The sequence below is a fragment of the Micropterus dolomieu genome, linkage group LG14 (genome assembly GCF_021292245.1).
Source record: "Micropterus dolomieu isolate WLL.071019.BEF.003 ecotype Adirondacks linkage group LG14, ASM2129224v1, whole genome shotgun sequence".
NCBI lineage: Eukaryota > Metazoa > Chordata > Actinopteri > Centrarchiformes > Centrarchidae > Micropterus > Micropterus dolomieu.
In genome coordinates this window covers 15,213,607-15,233,015 of record NC_060163.1, presented here as the reverse complement: position 1 = coordinate 15,233,015, position 19,409 = coordinate 15,213,607, and the positions used below count along the sequence as shown (strand labels likewise).

Genomic DNA, 19,409 nt, shown 5'->3' with positions numbered 1-19,409 from the left:
GGGGGGGGGGGGGGGGGGGGGGGGGGGGGGGGGGGGGGTATGGAAAATCTAAATCTGTTGTTACATTGTTGACAAGCAAATTGTGTAAAGTCTCTTTGACTCTTGATGCGATTGGCAGCACCAGTCTCGCTCATTCCTCCACGCTGCTTTTCAGACTGTTGTTTGGTATTCAAGCAGAGGAGTATGCATGAAAACAAGTGCAGTGTACTCCAGTGGCATGTATCTTAACATAGAAGAGACACTGTTTAATTTCACAATAAAGTTCAATCAGACTCCCTTTGGGCTGGACTTTGGGCTTTTTCACTTTGCAAACCTGTTACATGCACAAAAAAGAGATATAACTCAATAAAGGAGAGGGAAAAAGCCAAAAAGCATAATACCTCTTTAATAAATACCAAAAGACAACAGTTTGTTGTAATCCATTTATTTGTTCAATTCTGCATCGGGAAATATACTAATTCCACGATGAGATGCACAAATGTAACAAAGAGACTCCTAACTCAAGGTGCAATAACTAGTTTTCCCCAGAGCGTTAAACCACATCTCACAGTCTTCATATACGACCACCTGTTACCTCGAGTGAAGAGTTATTTGAGCTATTTCAAAAAGCATCTCAAAGCATACCTCTTTACCGACTCCTTCAGGCCCTTAAGTTATTATTACTATTATTATTTTCAAGGTGAAGAATGACATTTTGCACTTAACAGATGCAGAATGTATGATCATTATGTCATTTTCCTGTAGTCCAATGATTTAGGATTGCATTTCCACAACGTTTGGGGGCTCACAAGAGACCAAAAGAAGAAATCAAGATAAAATCAAATCAGAGGAGCTCAAGATTTTCAGACTTAAGCCTTGAATATTCTTTGGAGCGGACGAGTACACAGACAGCTGCGGAAACCATGGATGCGGACTACTTCTATTTATACTACTTTCTGAAGTCAGCTTGGCGGACTCGTTCCACACATGCGCAGCCGATCAGTTGGTGCCCTGGTAGCTTGGGGGGGGGGGCACGGGTGTCCGCACAGAGCCTACGCGTACAACTTCTGATGATGTCTTTTTTGTCACGCAGACCCCAGCGGTTCGTGGCGTACTTGCAGGTGCGGAAAGTTAAACACTTGCTTTAGTCCCTAAGGGTCAAGCTAAACAAACACTGGATCAATTGAGTAGCATATTTTGTCGTACCTTTCTGGTCTGGTTGAAGCCAATGTCTCCCTGAGCTGGCATAACCTTAAATACATTAATTGTTTATTTGGTGGTGGTATTTCAGGCTTGACTAAGCTCCTTTAAAGCCCCAGAAGACATCACACAACTGCTTTCACAGGTTGAGTAAGTATCCTACATAATTAGTAAACTGACCTTCATGCGTACAGTTGGTAGAGTGCTCCTTTGACTTTAACGTTTTAGTTCCACTCCTGAGAAGAAACAACAAGACACTTATTGATTACCTCAAATAAACAACAAACAGTCCCCCAATTGTATTAAAAAATTTTCATCAACAATTATTAGAAATCCAGTATATTATCTGATCTCTCAATCTCTCATGCTCAATCAGTGGCTTGTTTTAATCACATGGCAAACAAAAATAGATCAGGCGTTAAACCTGTACAGAGAGAGACCCAGCAGCACAGTGTCTGCTCTGCACGGTGCCTCAAAGTGTTTATGCATATACACTGAGTGATTATCTGCTGAGTGTGTGTGTGTTTGTGTGTGTGTGTCTCCTGAGTGGACTCTATTACTCTATGATAATCATCTGAACGTACAGACTGATTCCTCTTCTGTTATGTACCAGACAGTTGTGTTATCCCCACATTTTACACAGCATGTATATAGCAGTAAGGCTTCATCTCTGCGGGTGGCATTACTTATGTGTTCAGGTGGTGTAAGAAAAATACATTAATCAACAGGATAAAATTTTCCTCTCCGGATGTATTTCAGAGACTTAGACCTGGAGGAAATACCAGAAAAGGCGCTATTTCTTCAGAAGGGCATGACTGGGACGAACAGGATTTTTTTTAAATTAATGAACTTTAGTGTGCCGTGATGGAATTTGGCAGACAAAAATGTCATAAGAGAGGATTAATACAGATTTTCTGTGCAAACATCTCAAGGTGTGTTTGTGTTCATTCTGAATCATGCAGAACCATGAATACTGAAAGATACGACATGCAGTCTTATCAGACACTTTACAGCTCTGAGCTTGACTAACCAAAGACGTTTCCGAAAATACAACAGTGGATGTTTAATAATGAGTTCAGACAAAATGAGGAAAAAGAAGATATCTCCGGAGTATTAAAAAAATCACTGGCAAGATTTACATATTTAACATAGAATAGATAATATGCCTCTGTTCATTTTGTAATTAAGAAACCTGCCCAGTGGGGCTCATTAAAGGTCGCTCATCAAGAAACTTTATTTCATAAAAAGCTTTTTTTCCTCTAAGCTGAACTTGCAGTACAGTCTGGAATATATAGACGGGGGACAAATGAAAGAAAGAATCTGAATATATGAGTGGAGAAACATAACAAATGCAGACGCTTCCACACAAGCCATGAGGTTCACTGAAAGGTTTGATGAGTATGAAAATGATGTGAATCTGTTCTGGTTTCTTGTGTCTCGAGTGTAGAATGAGTCCTCGCCTGCATCCACTTAGTGCTGGATAATTATTTTCTTTTGTATTGTACTTCCTCGGATGATTCTAGTGTACAGAAAATAAAAGTTGTTTGGTTTTGATGTAAGTTTGATAACTTGGTTTCAAAAGGAAGGCAAGTTGGACAATTGTATTCATTCATATTTCTCCATTATTATAAATATACAGTAAAATATTTGGTTGTGATTTAAAAGTTTTGTTATTATTTTTGGAATCTTTATAACACGTTTGACAATGTATGGGCTGTATTTTGATTCTGGCTTGTATTCATTTCTGTTGTCTTGTAGACCCATGGAGGCTGGGCATAGTCATATGCATGATTATTCATTCATTCATACATATAGTCATGTACATACATATAGTCACTTCACAATTTATAATGATAAATGTATTTTTCAATACATCAATACATGTAAGTCTGTTAATTATAGTTTAACCAGTCACAAATTCTGGCCAATTTGAGCTGTCTGTTTTCACTGAACGCCTTTAGAGATTCACAGTGTGATAAATTTGGATTTATCATCCAGTCAGTTCAGCTTCTCAAATGATGTGTTCAGTGGGAACGTAACACTTTGTAACATGGTGTGTGCTGCACTCAAGCCCACTTGTGTTTTTAAGTGCATGAAGCTAATTTAAAGGATCTCATTCAAGGGATCATATGTTACAGGGACAGGATATACTAACCTGGCCACTCCTCTAATGCAGCTCAACATTACATGAGTCTTTTAGGGAGGACAAACCTCTTTAATCAGCCACTAAATCTAAAAGATGTATCCGTCAAAAGCAGCACAGTGCAATGGGTATGGACTGTGCATGCTTACCAGTGTGCTGTTGTGAGCAACCAGACAGACAAGAGAAAAAAAGGAATCACTGCTTTTTGGAAGCATCAAAAGCATGACAACTCCATGCCGAGTCTCAGCATGGTATTGCTGTTTCCCCGACTGTTGTGCATCACTGTTTCAAAGGCAAAGGTTGTGCAACAGCCACACAACTAACACACATTTGGTACCAGCACAGAAGCTAAGAAATGTACTGCTAGGAACAGGGTCAGCAGCAAAGCGGATTTGCAACTGCATTTTCTCAACCGTAGTTCTTCCATATTCCTACACATAAGCGCATGTAGTCTGCGCAGTGTATTAAGTCAGTGGTCATATGTGTCGTTTTGGGAGTCTAACGTTTAGATATGAGGACCTGTTGTTTTTTTCCCTGTAAATATTTCAAAAACTGAAGTAAATGAGTTCTAAAATGCTTTAAATAAGACTCAAATTGTCATTTGAGAAAGCTAAATACATTCAGGACTCTAGTGGCTGAGTGTCTTTTTGAGTTTGTTCTTGACAGAGACAGATGGGCTGAAGTTTCTTTGTGCTGCTTCTACAGCAGCAGAAATCTTCCCTTGAGGGCATCATACTACAGGTCCCAGAGAGGATCAAAAAAGCACACAGATCAATACACATTAGCTGCTGCTCGAGTGCTGAACATAGATTAGTTGACATCATGAAACCTCGAGGCTTGCAGTCTGTGTGTGTGTGTGTGTGTGTGTGTGTGTGTGTGTCAAGAGAGTCAAGTAAGCACTACCATTTCCCAAGATTATGTTAATACCAGTTTTATAAGGACAAATCCACCTGAATTAAATTATCAGCAAGAATGATTTCTTGATTTCCTACATTTGAAGTACTTAATATATAAAACATATCTAATAATAAGATATAATATATGAATAAGATATGAAATGATGCTGTAACCTTAGTGGCATCAAGATAGACCTTTAATGAAATCAGCTGGAGCATTAAAGGAATAATTCTGTCTGTTCTAGTCTGTCTGTGTATTAGGTATGGAGCAAGAGCAAGGATGTGATTAGCTTAGTTTAATACTGGAAATGGGGGTAAACAGCTAGACTGGCTCTCTCTGAAGTTCAAAAATATGCATATACAATACAGTACAAGTAATTCTAAAGTTTATTAATTACACATTTTATTCAATTCAATTTATATAGCACCAATTCACAACAGTTATCTCATAGCTCTTTTCATATAGAGCGTACTCTGTGATATTATTTACAGACACTTAACAATTCCCACCATGAGCAAGCACTTGGTGACACAGGCAAGTGCTTATCTTGTTAAATCCGACACAAGTAGTAAAGCAAAAGCGACAGCTATCATTCACTGTAAAATGTGTTAATACTGAGCTTCAGAGGTGGACAGATTTTTTCCTTCGAGCCAGGCTAGCTGTTTCCCCTGACTTTTGGGCCACTTGGGGGCAGCAAAAAGAAGCTGTAAACATAATACTGATATACTGCGGCTGAAACACTCTGCAGAGCTGAGGAAAACTGCAGAGTTGGGTGATAATTCTCTGTGGGTTCATCACTATGAACAACCTCTTTCACTTACAAGTAGACATGTGATCCATTTGTAATATGAAAATATTGATTATAGTTGCTTTAACCGCAGATATGAGAGTGGTATCGATCTTTGCATCTAACTTGAGGAAAGAAAGCAAATAAAGGTATTTCCCAAGATGTACTATTACATAACTATTCCTTTTAGAAACATTTGTATTATCTGTACAACCTCCTGGATGTTGTCGGGGTGGTTGATGACACAAACCAAGAGCCTTTGACAGCTTAATTTAAAGTATTTTATTCAAAGCTGGCTTTGGAAGTCGTTTGTATTTGGAAGCACTGATGAGAGGAGGATAAGGGTTTGAGTGCAGAGGGACTTGAATCTCAGGGGAGTCTTGATGCTTGTTTATTCTGGCAGGGGTAGGTAGACTGAATAGAGGAGGACTTGGCAGAACAACAAACAACTATATTAATGCAGAAGGAGTACCAACAAACTGAACACGCCAGAGAAAAGCAATCAGCTAAACTAGATAGACAGGCGGCTAAATAAACAGCTCATGTTGTCGTAATGTACGGTCAGTCCTAAGCGGAAGCAAACTGAGGAGCGCGTACCACACAGCTGCACTAACAGTGGGAGATGTTTCTGTTGATTAGTCGGATCCCTGGTTACCTGCCTGCAGGAGATTGCATTTCTTTGATGCAGTGACAGTTGCAGAGTGCGCCACCTGATCAGCACCCTGGACAGTTCTTGTAAATCAAACCATATGTGATCTAATTTACCAGTAATGTTGTATAACTCTGTTATGTGTCCTAACTTTTATAAAGAAGAATAGATTTCCACCTCCATTATTTCTGCTTGAGAAATTGTAGAAGAGTAGAATAAGGTTGTGTAAAATGTTTTTTTTTTTTTCAGATTACATTAAAGCGTAATGGATGTTTCATATTGTTAATGTTCAGCATTCTGCTGTGCTGTTTTTTCACCCTTTTATGCCTTGGGGAAAGATTGGGAAAAACTTAATTGCCTGGATCTGAGGTTTTTTCTGACAACACTGAAAATGTTTTATCCTCATTGAACTTTAAACTTTTTCTCTCAACAAAATATATAAAAAGTGCTTGAGCTGGAATTTCACCACTGTGAGTAATTATATTTCTTCCTTGTTTCCTTGCTTGAGAATAATACATTAATCACTTTAAAGAAGCCCTGTGCAGTTTTTGACCACTAGGGCTGTGGAGCAATGTTTTTAAGTGTGGGTCACCATTTTGTTTTTTTGTTGTGGCAGTCATCCACTTCGTTTGCCTTTACCAAGGGATTTGCGCAGCGTAAAAGTCCATGTTCGACTCGAATACGTGTGTCTGTACCCAGGAGCCTCTGTCGAGGATCTGATCAGTTAATGTCTCTGTAGACAGCATAGCTGTTTAATAATCCCTCAGCACGGTAAACCATGAGTCGGCGTAAGCCTGGTGTTTAGTTTGGTCATTGTTTCTTATTTTCTTCTGAACAAAAGCTTTGTTTTTTTGTGCATAATCTGAATGTGTGGTTGAATTAATTTTTTTCCTCTGCCTGTAAAATGAAGTATCATTAGTTTATGTTATGTAAAACTAAACAAGGGTAGTGTTTATGAAGACATTTATCTGTTGTAGGTTTTGATAGTTACCTTTACTTACTAAACATGGTCAAAGCGCTTGGTCCCCACGGGGAAACACATGCATGTGTGTAAGCATGCAGTTTTTGAACTATTCCACAACTTTACATTTTTGTTGGTAATGTGCCAGGAAATACAGCAATGTCCTGGTAAAGGCAAACGAAGAAGACGAATGCTAGCTAGTTAACATAGATGTAAAGACTGCTGGTTTCCAATGAAGCTCTGAAAGTGTTTTATGAGGAAGGAAATACAGTCAGCATTTATTAATGCTTGTATATTGTTCCTCAAATGTAAGTCGCTTTGGATAAAAGCGTCTGCCAAATAGGTAAATGTAAATGTAAATGAAGCATGTTTGTTGAAACTCCCCAGGGCACCTTTAAATTGTTATTATAACCAGCCCTTTCGCCTAAACCGATGATGATATATTATATACACATAATGGTAAGAAGAATTGATGATCAAGATCTGACACAGTTTCAAATAAATGCTATCTCAAGCAAAAACTATGTCATAGCAACACTGTTTCTAAATTATATTAAACATTTCTCTGGCATTTCTGGATCAATTTCTTCTTACTAATCAGCCGACATATATTCAGATACTGACATATCTGCAATAAGCTGTTGTTTTCTGATATTCTGATTTATTAGTTGTCCTGTCCTTGTCTTTGACATTCAGCCAATTAGAGACATGCTGGTGCACAGCCATAAGAGCCAATCAGTCATATGTTTAAATGTGGAAATTGGAAACAACTAACTTGTATCTTATGTTGGTTGCCTCTGTATGTGTAATAACTTTAGGTGTGTGGGCAAATACATCATTTGTTAAATTATTTTACCATAGTCTGCATGAGTTCTAATGATAGTAGCTGACCAAAAGACATTACTCTGCATAGCTGTAGCCTACATAGGCCTGGTGTACTTGCAAAAGTGCTGACTATGCAGCTCTGCAAATGACTTCTTTTACAGCGTCCCACTCTATTGCCCAGATTAGGCCAGCAGTATTTCATAAATACAGTTTGCATGGCTTCAGGTGGGCTGAGGAAGATCTGTTATTGTTTTACACGAAGGCAGAAACACAGACTTAATGAGCTTTTACTGTAGGAGCCCTAACTAATTTTGACATTATGGTATTTTTTTCTTGTCTGTTTGACCTGTATGTCTGGCATCATCTTAAACTAATGAAAAAACACTATCATTAACATTCAAAAAGAAATGTTGGAAAATGGCTGCTTTCTAGACTCGTAGAGGAGACAAAAGACTTTTTAACACTATGGCTGATCACAGCATGCCATCTGATGCAGCGGTGGAGCTGACAGTGTGAAGCTGAGCTACAGCTGTCAGTTCACTAATGCCTGTGGGTGTGTGTGGAAGCTGTGGAGACCTACGGGTGGTTCGTGGCGACTGTCTGATACACTTCCACTCTCCCCCGCCCCCTTCGCCTTTTATTGAATTAATCATCCTCATATTCTGTGACTTCAACTGGACCTAGAAAATGCTGAAACACAAAAGGGAAAGTGAGATAGTGTGTAAGAATGGACTGCAGCATGTGTGAAACCCAGGAGCAGGAATTAGTCGGAGAGAGAGGGGAAAAATGGTTGTGGCCTTTATTTTGACATTTTTCTGTCAGAACAGGTATGTGTTCAAATTCTTGACAGAAACACACGTGCGCTAACACGTGTTTTGCTTGGAGGCCAGATTAGGACAGCATGACATAAATTAGGCCAGATTAGGACAGCATGACATAAATTAGGGTAAAATATGAGTGCTTTTTTGGGCAAACGTACTGTACCTGTATATTTCCTTCCAGGTATGTTGATGTTGTGTAATCAAAATTAAAAACGAGTTTTATATGATAACATTTTTACTTTCTAATTTAAGTACGAAACTTACGAAATGTGGAGACAACACGAGACAGGCTGTTCAGCTTTATTGGGATGAATGTATAACAACAATATTGCCAAAGCTACAAATAAATGACATAAGAACAAGTCATTTCATACATTCATGCATACAAATTAACAAATTAAAGTTAACAAATCCCCAATTTGAACAGGTTATTTTCTTGCAAATCACTCATTTGAAAGTGAAAACAGTGTAAGAATTAGTACCTCAAACAGTATATTGTTGAATGCTGTATTTGCAATGCCATGGACAATTGTGCTGGATATATTTGGTGTGTTCATCTTTATTTTAACCTCCAAACCATTTTATATAAATAATAAAGTTTAAATGGGGATTTGTTTACAACTTGGACTCTTTTGTAAAGTTGTGCCATCAAGCAGAAAGTAAATAGTCACACAGTTAAACGTGTGATAAAACATGCTCAAAAATACAAAAATAAGGTAGTAAGAAAAAGTCAAATGCAAGCATGCAGCAAGCATGTCTGCAAAATCCACAGTCATTTGGAACTGTTCACCTTTCTCATAAGTGAAATTAATAAACTTATATATCCTCTACACATGATTGCAAATGAAATAAACGTTTTTGCCAACTGAAATTTGAACACATACCTGTTCTGAGAGGTATTTTGATGGGGGGGGTTAACATATATTTGACATATACCAGTTAAATGAACAATTAATCCAGCTACACAGGATAAAACCCTGTGAAATAAGAGTCTCCTTCAGTATTTTTCAAATTAAACGTTGGGCTGATATGAAAAAACCTATGAGACACGTAATCATTATGAAGTGTGTTTTTGTGTTTGTGCTATGTGTGTGGCAGCGACTCAGATTCAGTCGGGTTATATGGGAATTTTCTGTCCAACACATTTTTGTGAAGTTGCCAAAGCCCTGTGTGTGGTGACAAAAGCACGTAGTGTTGGAGACAATGAGGGAAATGGAGAGGGAATGTTATCCCCTCTGGATAGGAATGTGTCCCCTTACCCAGGTCACAATGCTCAATTCAGGCTGGGCCCCTGGCAAAAAAACATGCCACTCTGAAATACCAGGTGACGTTTTGTGTGAGCCATTCATTATATCATTGTCACACGTCTGTCTATTGGCTTATTCAAGATTGTCAGACGCACAGACCAGGGGTTGTGAACGAGGCCCTTCTGTTCACTTCGAAAGCAATGAATCACACCCACTCATTGTCATCTGCAGAGTGGCTTAGTTCATGGTAATTACATTTAATCATAGTTATTACTGCTGAAGGTGCTCTGTAATGGCTCACTTTGTGATAAAAAAAAAGTTAAAGTTAAAACTAAATAGCATATAATCTACCTGGAAACATTTGTCATGACTGTGTTTATTTTTCGCCCACAGGTTCAGCCTACTACGACAATGTGCGGCCGTTGGCTTATCCTGACTCTGACGCAGTACTCATCTGCTTTGACATTAGCCGTCCTGAAACACTGGACAGCGTGCTGAAAAAGGTCAGTGTCACATTAAAAGAAGTGTGAATGTATCTGTTTAATAGTTTTTTCCTAACATAGCTGAGGCTGTTTTAGAGGAACATTTAGTCTCTTTTCAGGACAGCAGAAAACAGAGCAGCTTTGAGGGATAGCTGATATTTTTGGTCTTTCTTAATACAATACTCACATGCCATGAGCACACTGAGAGAGTTATAGATCGATCTTCATCTTTAAGTTGATGGAGCAATATTTACATTCATTTGAAGTTCAGTTTCTGGTCTCCTGAGGGAAATATCTGGCTCTATAGCTCCTAAAAACTAAAGAGAGAAATGTTGATAGTGTTGAGTAATTTAATCTGCATGCACACAAACCAAAGATTTCTTTGCAAACTAGGAGCATTTAAAATATTGAGTTGCGTTGGAGCGTTTGATCTTTCAGCCCACAGACATTCCTGCAGTTGGTGCCGTCACTCATCAATGACATCATCAATACAAGAGAAAACACATCTTTTATGGTGGACAAATTCTCACACCTTCAGTGGGTCCACTTGAGAACTAACTTGAACTTTGACCTTATTAGATGACCTAGTAGACGTTCCTGAGTAATAGTGGTGAATGAAGTGATCTCACAATGCATGCGCGGGATGCCAAAGTGACATGTTGAGGGGTCACTCTATTCAAAGTTTAGAGACAAAACCTGACTGTATTAAAAAAAAGACAAAACAAAGGAACTTATCCTTATCCCATCTACTTTAAGTGCATAAGTATGGCAATGTGCCATCATGTCTTCGTTGCATTTATTTTGGCATGTGTTTTTAGCTTATTTTTCATCTGCAAGCTTCTATTCTCAAATAGTGCCCTTGCAGTACATAACCCTCTTTCTTCTGCCATTTCTGACAGCCTTCCGCCTAACCAATTCTTGTGCCCTCCAATTTTCCTTTTAGAGGGACAATTCTTTCTCAGCATTGCTTAGTCACAGAAAGACCCCTTGACCCTTCATTACTTCCCTATTTCCTTTTTGTATGTTTTGTTCTCTTCAGTCCAATTTCTCTTCAAGTGCTCATTCAAATCTCCAATGTTAGATTGTCTGTATATCTCTCTCATCTAGCATTATCCACCAAAAGATGTTATCCCAGTCTCTATCCAGCTATCACCTTTTTTAACGCATAAACCCAAAAGTTCTCACCTTTTCAGCTTTCTGACCAGCAACCTGCCAGCATTCCTCCATCTGCTGCTTTATGGTCCACATATTTCAAATCCTCCTCCACACTGCCATGTATAATATGTAATTGTGGTGAAGATCACTAAATCCATAATTTCAATTATATTTTTCCTAAAAACAATCACATTTTAAGAAGTCTAAACCAGACCAAAAGTCTACAGCCATGCTAGCAGCTCTGTGAGACTGTACGTGGGCGCAACGCTAATGTCAGCATGCTATCATGCTCAAAATGACTAATTAGTCAGAAACCAAAGTATTGAATAAAAGGTAATTTTACCTGATGGTGGTGCTAGATAAAGTTAAGGGTTTACCAAAGTTATTACAATTAATCCTGAGTGGAACATGAATGTCTGTACCAAATTTCATGGCAATCCTATTCAATAGGCATTTCACTTAAAACCATAAATGTCAACCTCTAAAAAGTCAGAGAACCACCAACGTCATTATGATTCACTGTCTGGGAACCACGAATGTGTATACCAAATTCATGCTAGCATGGCTACAAATATAAGGATCAGCCTTAAAAACCCAACATGTATAATATGTGTGTAACCATATAATGTAAACTCCGACTCAGGTCATTAAACCCATCTAAATTTCCAGAAATATAACTGAGGACAAGACATCAGTGTATTCAAACATAGCTACAGCATTTCCTGGTGGCTTTGAAATGTGATTTTTTTAGTGCAGTTACCTGGTTTGCACATATATTTTCAAACTGAATTGTCAGCTGAAGTTATCCAACAGCCACCTGACAGCCCGCATTCTACTCTTTATCTGGGACAAAACTCTCACCAATTCTTAACATTAACACAAACAATAAGCTGCTCTTCCCATGGGCCCTTTGTGACTCATCTAAATTGCTGCTATTCACCAGTTGCACACTGTTCAGTGGAGGGGCCTATTGAAAGGCAACAGCTCACTCTGCACAACAGCACAACACACTGGAGCCCGTAACAGCAGCGACACAGGCATCCAGGAGAAAAGATCTCTTTGTAAGGGAGAACAAATGGAGCAACTGTGCAAAGTGGTTGCCTGTGCCATGGTGTGAGGAGATAATGACTAGAGTTGCAGACAGAAAGAGAACGATAGAGAGAAAGAATTTAATAGTTTGAGTCATGTCAGTGGTCTGTAATGAGTATTGTCTGCCTCTGTCTCTCTGTCTGTCTTCCAGCATTCATGACCATGAGCATCGTGCTGTTGTGAGCTTGTGCTTTAGCTAACAAAGCTTCTATATTGTTTTGGTATTTGTTTCTCATCTGTCCTGGCCAGGTTTTATGTCTGAATATAGTTTTGTCAAATGCCCATTTTGGATGGGCATTCACCTCTGACCACACAGAACTGTTGCATGTCTCTGTTGCACCTATAACCACACCCACCAGTGATGTCACAGTGGTCCTGGAGTACACCTGTACATCACTGCTACAGAAGTGTAGCAAAAACAAGATTTTCAGGTAGTGTTCAGATACCCTAATCATAAATTGTGACCTGATTGAAATTAGAAATAAACTGTTTCCAGGTTAAAGAGATTTCATATGCAAAGTTAAATAAATATAGACTTTGAAAGCTACACTATATGGCCAAAAACTTTTTCACACCCCTACATACCCCACATAACTGGGTTTTTCCAGGGTTTGCACTTAAGGCAAATCTTAATGCTACAACATACAATGAAGGGTGGAAGCTTTTAAAGCAGCAGTTTAATTCCCCTGGTTTTGAAATGAGATGCTCAACAGCAACATATGATGGTAATTTTCTGGTGTCCACATACTTTTGACCACATCGTTAAGTATCTTCAGTTTTGATTTGTAATGGCCCTGTGCACTCCTGTGTTTGTCTGTTGATACACAGTGGCAGGGAGAGACGCAGGAGTTCTGCCCCAATGCCAAAGTGGTGCTGGTCGGCTGCAAGTTGGACATGAGGACGGACCTCAACGTCATGAGAGAGCTTTCCAAACACAGACTCATTCCCGTCACCCACGAACAGGTGAGGAGTGCAGAGAATATGCCACTCATCTTGTAAATTACTTGGTTGTGTTCTTTTCCATGAAAAGCCCAGCCAGTATCTGCAAGCATCAACACTGTCAAACCTAGCTTGACATCAACTGCTGTTCCTGCTACCATAGCAGAACTACGCCACAGTAATTTTGCATATGTGAATAATTGAGCATTCATTTATTTGATTTATTTAACATTATAATATTTGGAACATGCATGACATATGGTTTTAAATGTATGGTCCATTGCAATTTTCTGCTGCAGCAATTTTTATTTATTGATTTACGTACAAATTTAACTGTATCATCCGAGAGAAATGACACCTATTACTTTGTTCCCTTGTGCACACAAACAAAAGTTCTGAAAATGAATTCGGAAGATGACATTTGCTTCAGATCATAACTTCCACAAATATGGAAACACAAGGAGTATAAAAGAGATGGGACTGAACAAAGAAGGAGACAAACAGCAGGATGTGCGATAATACAATTGTTTTGTTTGTGTCTTGGAGCGATGAACAGTGGCATGCATGAATTTTAATAGCTTATTTTCATGTAAATTTGAATTCCCACTTCTTGGCAGCCTTTTGTCAACATATTAATATTTTCTCATACCCCCGACAAAGCAGAGGTAACCACCCTCATTTTCCTGTCAGTAATGGCCTCAAAATTGGTCCATCAAGATCTGAGATTGTTTTTTCTGCATAAAGTGATTTATCTCCAAATTAACAGAAACCTTTGATCACACCAAATGTTTTCCTGAGACTGTAACAGCAGTTGAAACTCTTTCTTTCTGTCCCATCCGCTCTGATTGAAATCCTCACTGTGAGTCCCCTTTTTACCTTGTTTGGCTGGATGTATACTTTCTAGTGCAGTCCTAACTGAAGAACACTAAAAGTAATCATCCCAAAGGCACCAAAAGCATGACTTATATTTGTCATATTTAGCTGCATTGAAAATTGACTTTAAATAATTACCTGTTTTTGCCTGTATGAACAATCAACAGTGAAAAACACTTTCGGTGCATCTGAGACTGAATCGTTCAAGTTCAAGTTTATTTATATAGTGTTATAAAAACAACCCTAGTTGACCAAATTGCTTTCCTGGTTCACAATATACAACAAATATACACATTATGTTTGAAGGTCAATAAATAGACATGGGTCTTTAGCAAGGATCTGAAAGTGTCAGCAGTCCGGGCAATTCTTATTCTTATTCTTCTTATATTCAACAGGTAAAGTATTCCAAAGATTAGGAGCAGCTACTGAAAAGGCTCAGTCATCTTTAGTTTTTAACCTGGATCTAGGGACATCAAGGAGCATCTGACTGGCTGACCTCAGTGCTTTGACTGGAGTGTGTACATGTAAAAGTTCAGAAAATTTTAAAGACAAGCAATAAAATCTTCAAATCAATCCTAAAGCGGACAGGAAGCCAGTGGAGCGAGGCTAAAACAGGGGTAATGTGCTCACGCTTTTTAGTTCCACTTAGAAATCGAGCTGCTGCATTCTGGACTAACTGTAACTGATGCAGAGATGACTGATCAACTCCAACATACAAAGAATTACAGCAGTCTAGTCAAGATGTTATAAATACATGGATTCAAAGTCTTTGCGTGGCAGGTAGGGCTTGATTTTAGCCAACAATCTCAGCTGAAAGAAACTGGCTTTTACAACAGAACTAATCTGTTTTTCAAATTTAAAAGCACTGTCGAAGATCACACCTAGATTCTTGGTAAATCGTGTGTCTCTTGGCTTTATAGTATTTTACAAGAGAGCCCTTAATCTTGAAAAAAATAGACGTAAGCACAGTACTTCTGTGGTCAAACAATTGACTCCACCGTGGTCAGACTAGATCAATATAATAGGAAATAAAATGGAACATATAGAGGAAACGTTAAAAATAGTTGTACTTCAAAGTGGAGCCATAGAGCTTGTCTTAATGGGCCCCATTCAAAGGGCTGCACTGCAAACAGCCACAAACAGGGACCTTTACATTTCAGCCACTTGATTTGATCCCCAGGGGGAAGTACATTCACCAGAATGAACCACACATGAACTGTGTGACGACTGCTGTAATCGGCTTAAGGGCATCGAAATAGAGACTTGAAGTGTTGGAACATTTCCATTATTACAAAAATATTGCAGCCTCCCTGGTAGCTCAAGTCTTGAATATTTTTCATACAGGAGGAACATCCTGCTGCTAGATACTCCCTCAATATGGAATATCTCTAAGACTGATGGTTGAACACCTATGCTGTCACACAGTGTAGATGTTTCATTGCCAAACAAGTTGATGAATCCACGTTCCAAAAGGAAAGAATGAATAAACTGACAAAACGTGTCCTTATCCTATCTACTTTAAGCAGAGATAGTCAGAAGGCAACCGAGTAGAAGAGCTATTTTTAAGACGTAAAGAAGGATTGGTTATGAGGCCCAGGTTCCCCCTTTATTATCAGAAAATACACCCAAGCACAGAGTCAGTGTTGTTGGAGAACAAGGAAGCAAAATGAATGCACAATACAAGTTCAACCAGTCCAGATTTAAGATGGTGCCAACCACTCCTGGGAATAAGCTGAGCTTTTACGCTTAAGTTTTACAGTTGCACAGATAGACCTTAAATATTTCATAGCTTTGTGGAGGATCTTAGCTTTATGTATGCCCCCAGCTAGCTATCATGCCTCTGAGAGTGTAGGCTTTTATTAAGAGGGAAATTTTTTACTACATGCCCAAGACCAATGGTCAGATGTCCACAAAAGGATAAGGTACTGGAAGGATAATCTAATAGCATGTAACACATGGTGATAATAATAAACTTGTGTTGCAAAGTCCACTGCATTTATCCACTCATAGTACTGTATGGCTTTCAAAAACCAAGTGTAATGTTGTGCTTAATTTAGACTGTATTGAATTACATGAGGCATCTGTCAGTATATTAGAGGCTCAACATGGTTTAAGGACATTTAAGAATGCAAAAAGCATTTTTCCACCACACGGCCTTTCTGTTTCTCCCACACACATACATAATGTGCCATTGCCATAGCTTTAAGTACTATCTCTCAGCAGCTCTCTAGGTGAGTCACCGGCTTTTGGACTACAAACATAAGCATATGGCTAAATAAATGTTTGAATTTTAAAGCTGCACAAATCTTTTTTATAATAACGGATCTCACAACATAAGGCGCTGCTCTTAGTGTCTGCACTTCCCCTCTGCTTTGAGGAGCATTTTAAGGTTGTTAAGCTCATTGTTTTGGTTTTACCACCCATAAATGTACTGTTTTGGTTCAGTCTCAGTATTCTCATCAACCTTTCTTGCAGCAGCAGCAGCTACCCCGCACCACATGACAAACAGACAAGGCTAGCAACTAGCTGGTGAATATAGTGGAGCATGTTCAAAGAGCCAGATATTTCACTCATGAGTTGGTGGAGACCAAAAACAGAGCTTAAATGGAGAGTGAATATTGGACTTGCATTTGTCAGGTGACCAGAAACAGACCCACATTCTGTATTTTTCTGTGTTTTCAGGGCACTAATTTGGCAAAGCAGATCGGTGCAGTGGCCTACGCAGAGTGCACCTCAAAGTATTCAGAGAACAGCGTCCGTGATGTTTTCCATGTCACCACCCTGTCATCTGTGTCCCGCATCCATCGGCCTCAGCTCAAACGTGCTGGCTCACGTCGCGGCCTCAAGCGGGTCTCCCAGCAGCCGCCCCGGACTGAGATTCATGAGCACCCACCTGCCATTAGAAAGGACCGGGCCAAAAGCTGCGTGCTCATGTAGGACCAGAGTCTACCAGCAACCTGACCGATGTGTGCTGATGTACATGAACTTAATTTATTGGTGAATTCTTGTCAGATCTTTGCACTGCATAAAGGACAATTTAATGAAAATAATGAAAAAGAACGAATGCTATTCTGTGGAGTTCTTTGAGAAACTGTTTGTCCATCTTTAGCTAAACTCTCCTTGTTATTTTTCTCTGTGACCATGTTTTCATCCGGGGAGGTCATTGTTGTGGCTATTGTAGCTATTTTTTCTTTAACGCTTTTACTTGAACAAGTGGACAAAAATGGTCCGGGACACAAACAGGCTGGTTAGCAAATGAAACACAAGGACAGAGAAAAGTGAGTATAGATATTAAAGGAGAAAATAATCATTTGAAAAATTACCTTGGAGGGAGCAGCAGGAACAGTGCTGGTCTTGAACTCTATTATGTCGTTTACTGTTTTGAAATGCTATTCTCTCTTTTAAATGTTTAAGTAAATGAAGCACAATACGATGCACGCAGTTCCAAGTCATTTGTAAATGCCAGGGAATGACCTCTTCTGTTCCACGTCACATGACAAATTGAAAAGAAAATCTGGCCAGGAAAAAAAAAATAAACTCGTGGGCTGAGATGACACTAATTTTCTTAAACCACAAGTGCTTTTAATATTGAAAACTGAATAATCACCCGCCACATAATACTGAAGTGTTGTGAAATTAATATTGTTCTAATAATCCACAGTGGGGAGGAGAGTCACGAAGGGACTAAAAGGGGTGACTGTTATGTTGTACGTGTGTGATGATGAAATAAAAAAACTTGCTCTGCTGAGCGGTGGAACATTGTTAATGTAACTTATTCATTTGAATGTTATTTGGCCTTGATCCTGAATTATTGTGCTAAGAAAAGTCAAGTGTATAAATGGGGAATCTTAGATTCATTATACTTTTGTCTTAGCAAGAATATTTCTCACTACATCTCACTTCATTGGACCAGAGAACACAGTAGTTTCCAGCTCTGAACATTTTGTCTCAGGAAGACAAGAACATTTCTCTTTGAAACGGCTTCTTCTGTTGGGTAAGATATAACTTTTCACTTTAAAAAAATGCCTACACTGAATCGACAGCAGAGAAATAGAACATATTTTATAGTTATATAGTATATGTGCTACAGCTAAGGTTGAGTTTTGGACAAATTAAAACCTGATGCTGGTGCTAGATGAAATATCTGAAGTTATAACAAATCATCCTCTGGGGACAATGAATTTCTGTACTCAGTTTCAAAGTCAACCTATCTAATAATTGTTGACAAAAAATGGACCGACCAGCCAACATAGAGCAACAATGCCATCCTTGTGTGTCAAAGTAATATGGGACTGACTGGCCTCTACATGAAGGTGACAACTGGCTTGTCACACAGATCAAGAAATAAAAATGTATCAACACAACAAGTTATGTAAGTTATGGATTTCAAGTATGCAGAGGAAGCACTGTACTGCTCTGTGTGAATGAAAGGTAATGCTTTGACAGGTAATGGTTTCTATTTTATTGAATATATGCTTACTGTCTCTTCCATTCCTAAGAAACTGACTACATCATAGTGACCTGGGATGTAAGCTGCAGGGGATCTAATGTAATGTCTCATTGCCACATATGCCACACACAGCTATATTTCCCCTCGGAAAGAAGTCTTCTTTCTCTATGGGCTCATAATACACCGCAGTAGCTGGCAGTGTATTCTTTCTCTGTGAGTGATCAGTCCTGACCTATTCTCTTTCACAGTTCAGAGGATCATCTGAGCGATTGTTTTTGAAAGGGAGCCAGCTGTAATATATTGTATATGTTGTATTGGAACTTACAAAATTCACGTATTTGCGTTATTAAATTGGCATAGTGACAGAATGTATTGTCAACAGGGTTTTTCAGAAGGGTTAAGTTTCTGCTTGTCTTTGCTCTTGAAAAAACAGCCAACAGTAGCCCATTGGAATCAAAATGATCATGCTACCATTATTTTCGCACTGACAGAAATACAGTTCAGCATTCTGAAAAATCATATATAATATGAATATATTCCCCCCAAATTTAAAATGAATACAGCTGTTCCAGACTGTATTCATGAGGCTTGTAGTCTGACCTTTTACTGTGACTCCATTTGCTTCCCATCACCATGGATAAGGGCCTGCAGCAACTTGCTGCTTCTGTGAGCTCACGCTAAAGTGACATTTCACAGCATCACTGCCATGTTGCCATGCAGGGAGCCCAAGGTCGCACCACATGCCCGGGGCGAGACCAGGGCAGGCCTCTAGTCAGGGGGGAGAGGACATCCACACAGATGGAGTCGCAACAATCCTGCATATATACAGTATATGACAACGCCTGCATAGTAATTTGATCACGAGTGCTAGTGGCAGTTAATAATCGCTGGTCAGACTCAAGGATAATGACT

At 39.0% G+C, this 19,409-nt stretch overlaps 1 protein-coding gene across 1 annotated transcript in view; it reads left to right on the top strand.

Annotated features, from left to right (window-relative positions):
* Nucleotides 1-17,809, top strand: part of LOC123982786 (rho-related GTP-binding protein RhoN-like) — a 27,935-nt gene extending 10,126 nt beyond the window's left edge. Inside the window, exons 3-5 of the mRNA XM_046068622.1 lie at nucleotides 9,903-10,012; nucleotides 13,064-13,198; nucleotides 16,730-17,809. Coding sequence (XP_045924578.1) covers nucleotides 9,903-10,012; nucleotides 13,064-13,198; nucleotides 16,730-16,984 — 500 coding nt within the window. The 3' untranslated portion in view covers nucleotides 16,985-17,809. The remainder of the gene's footprint in view (nucleotides 1-9,902; nucleotides 10,013-13,063; nucleotides 13,199-16,729) is intronic.
* Nucleotides 17,810-19,409: the final 1,600 nt, after the last annotated feature.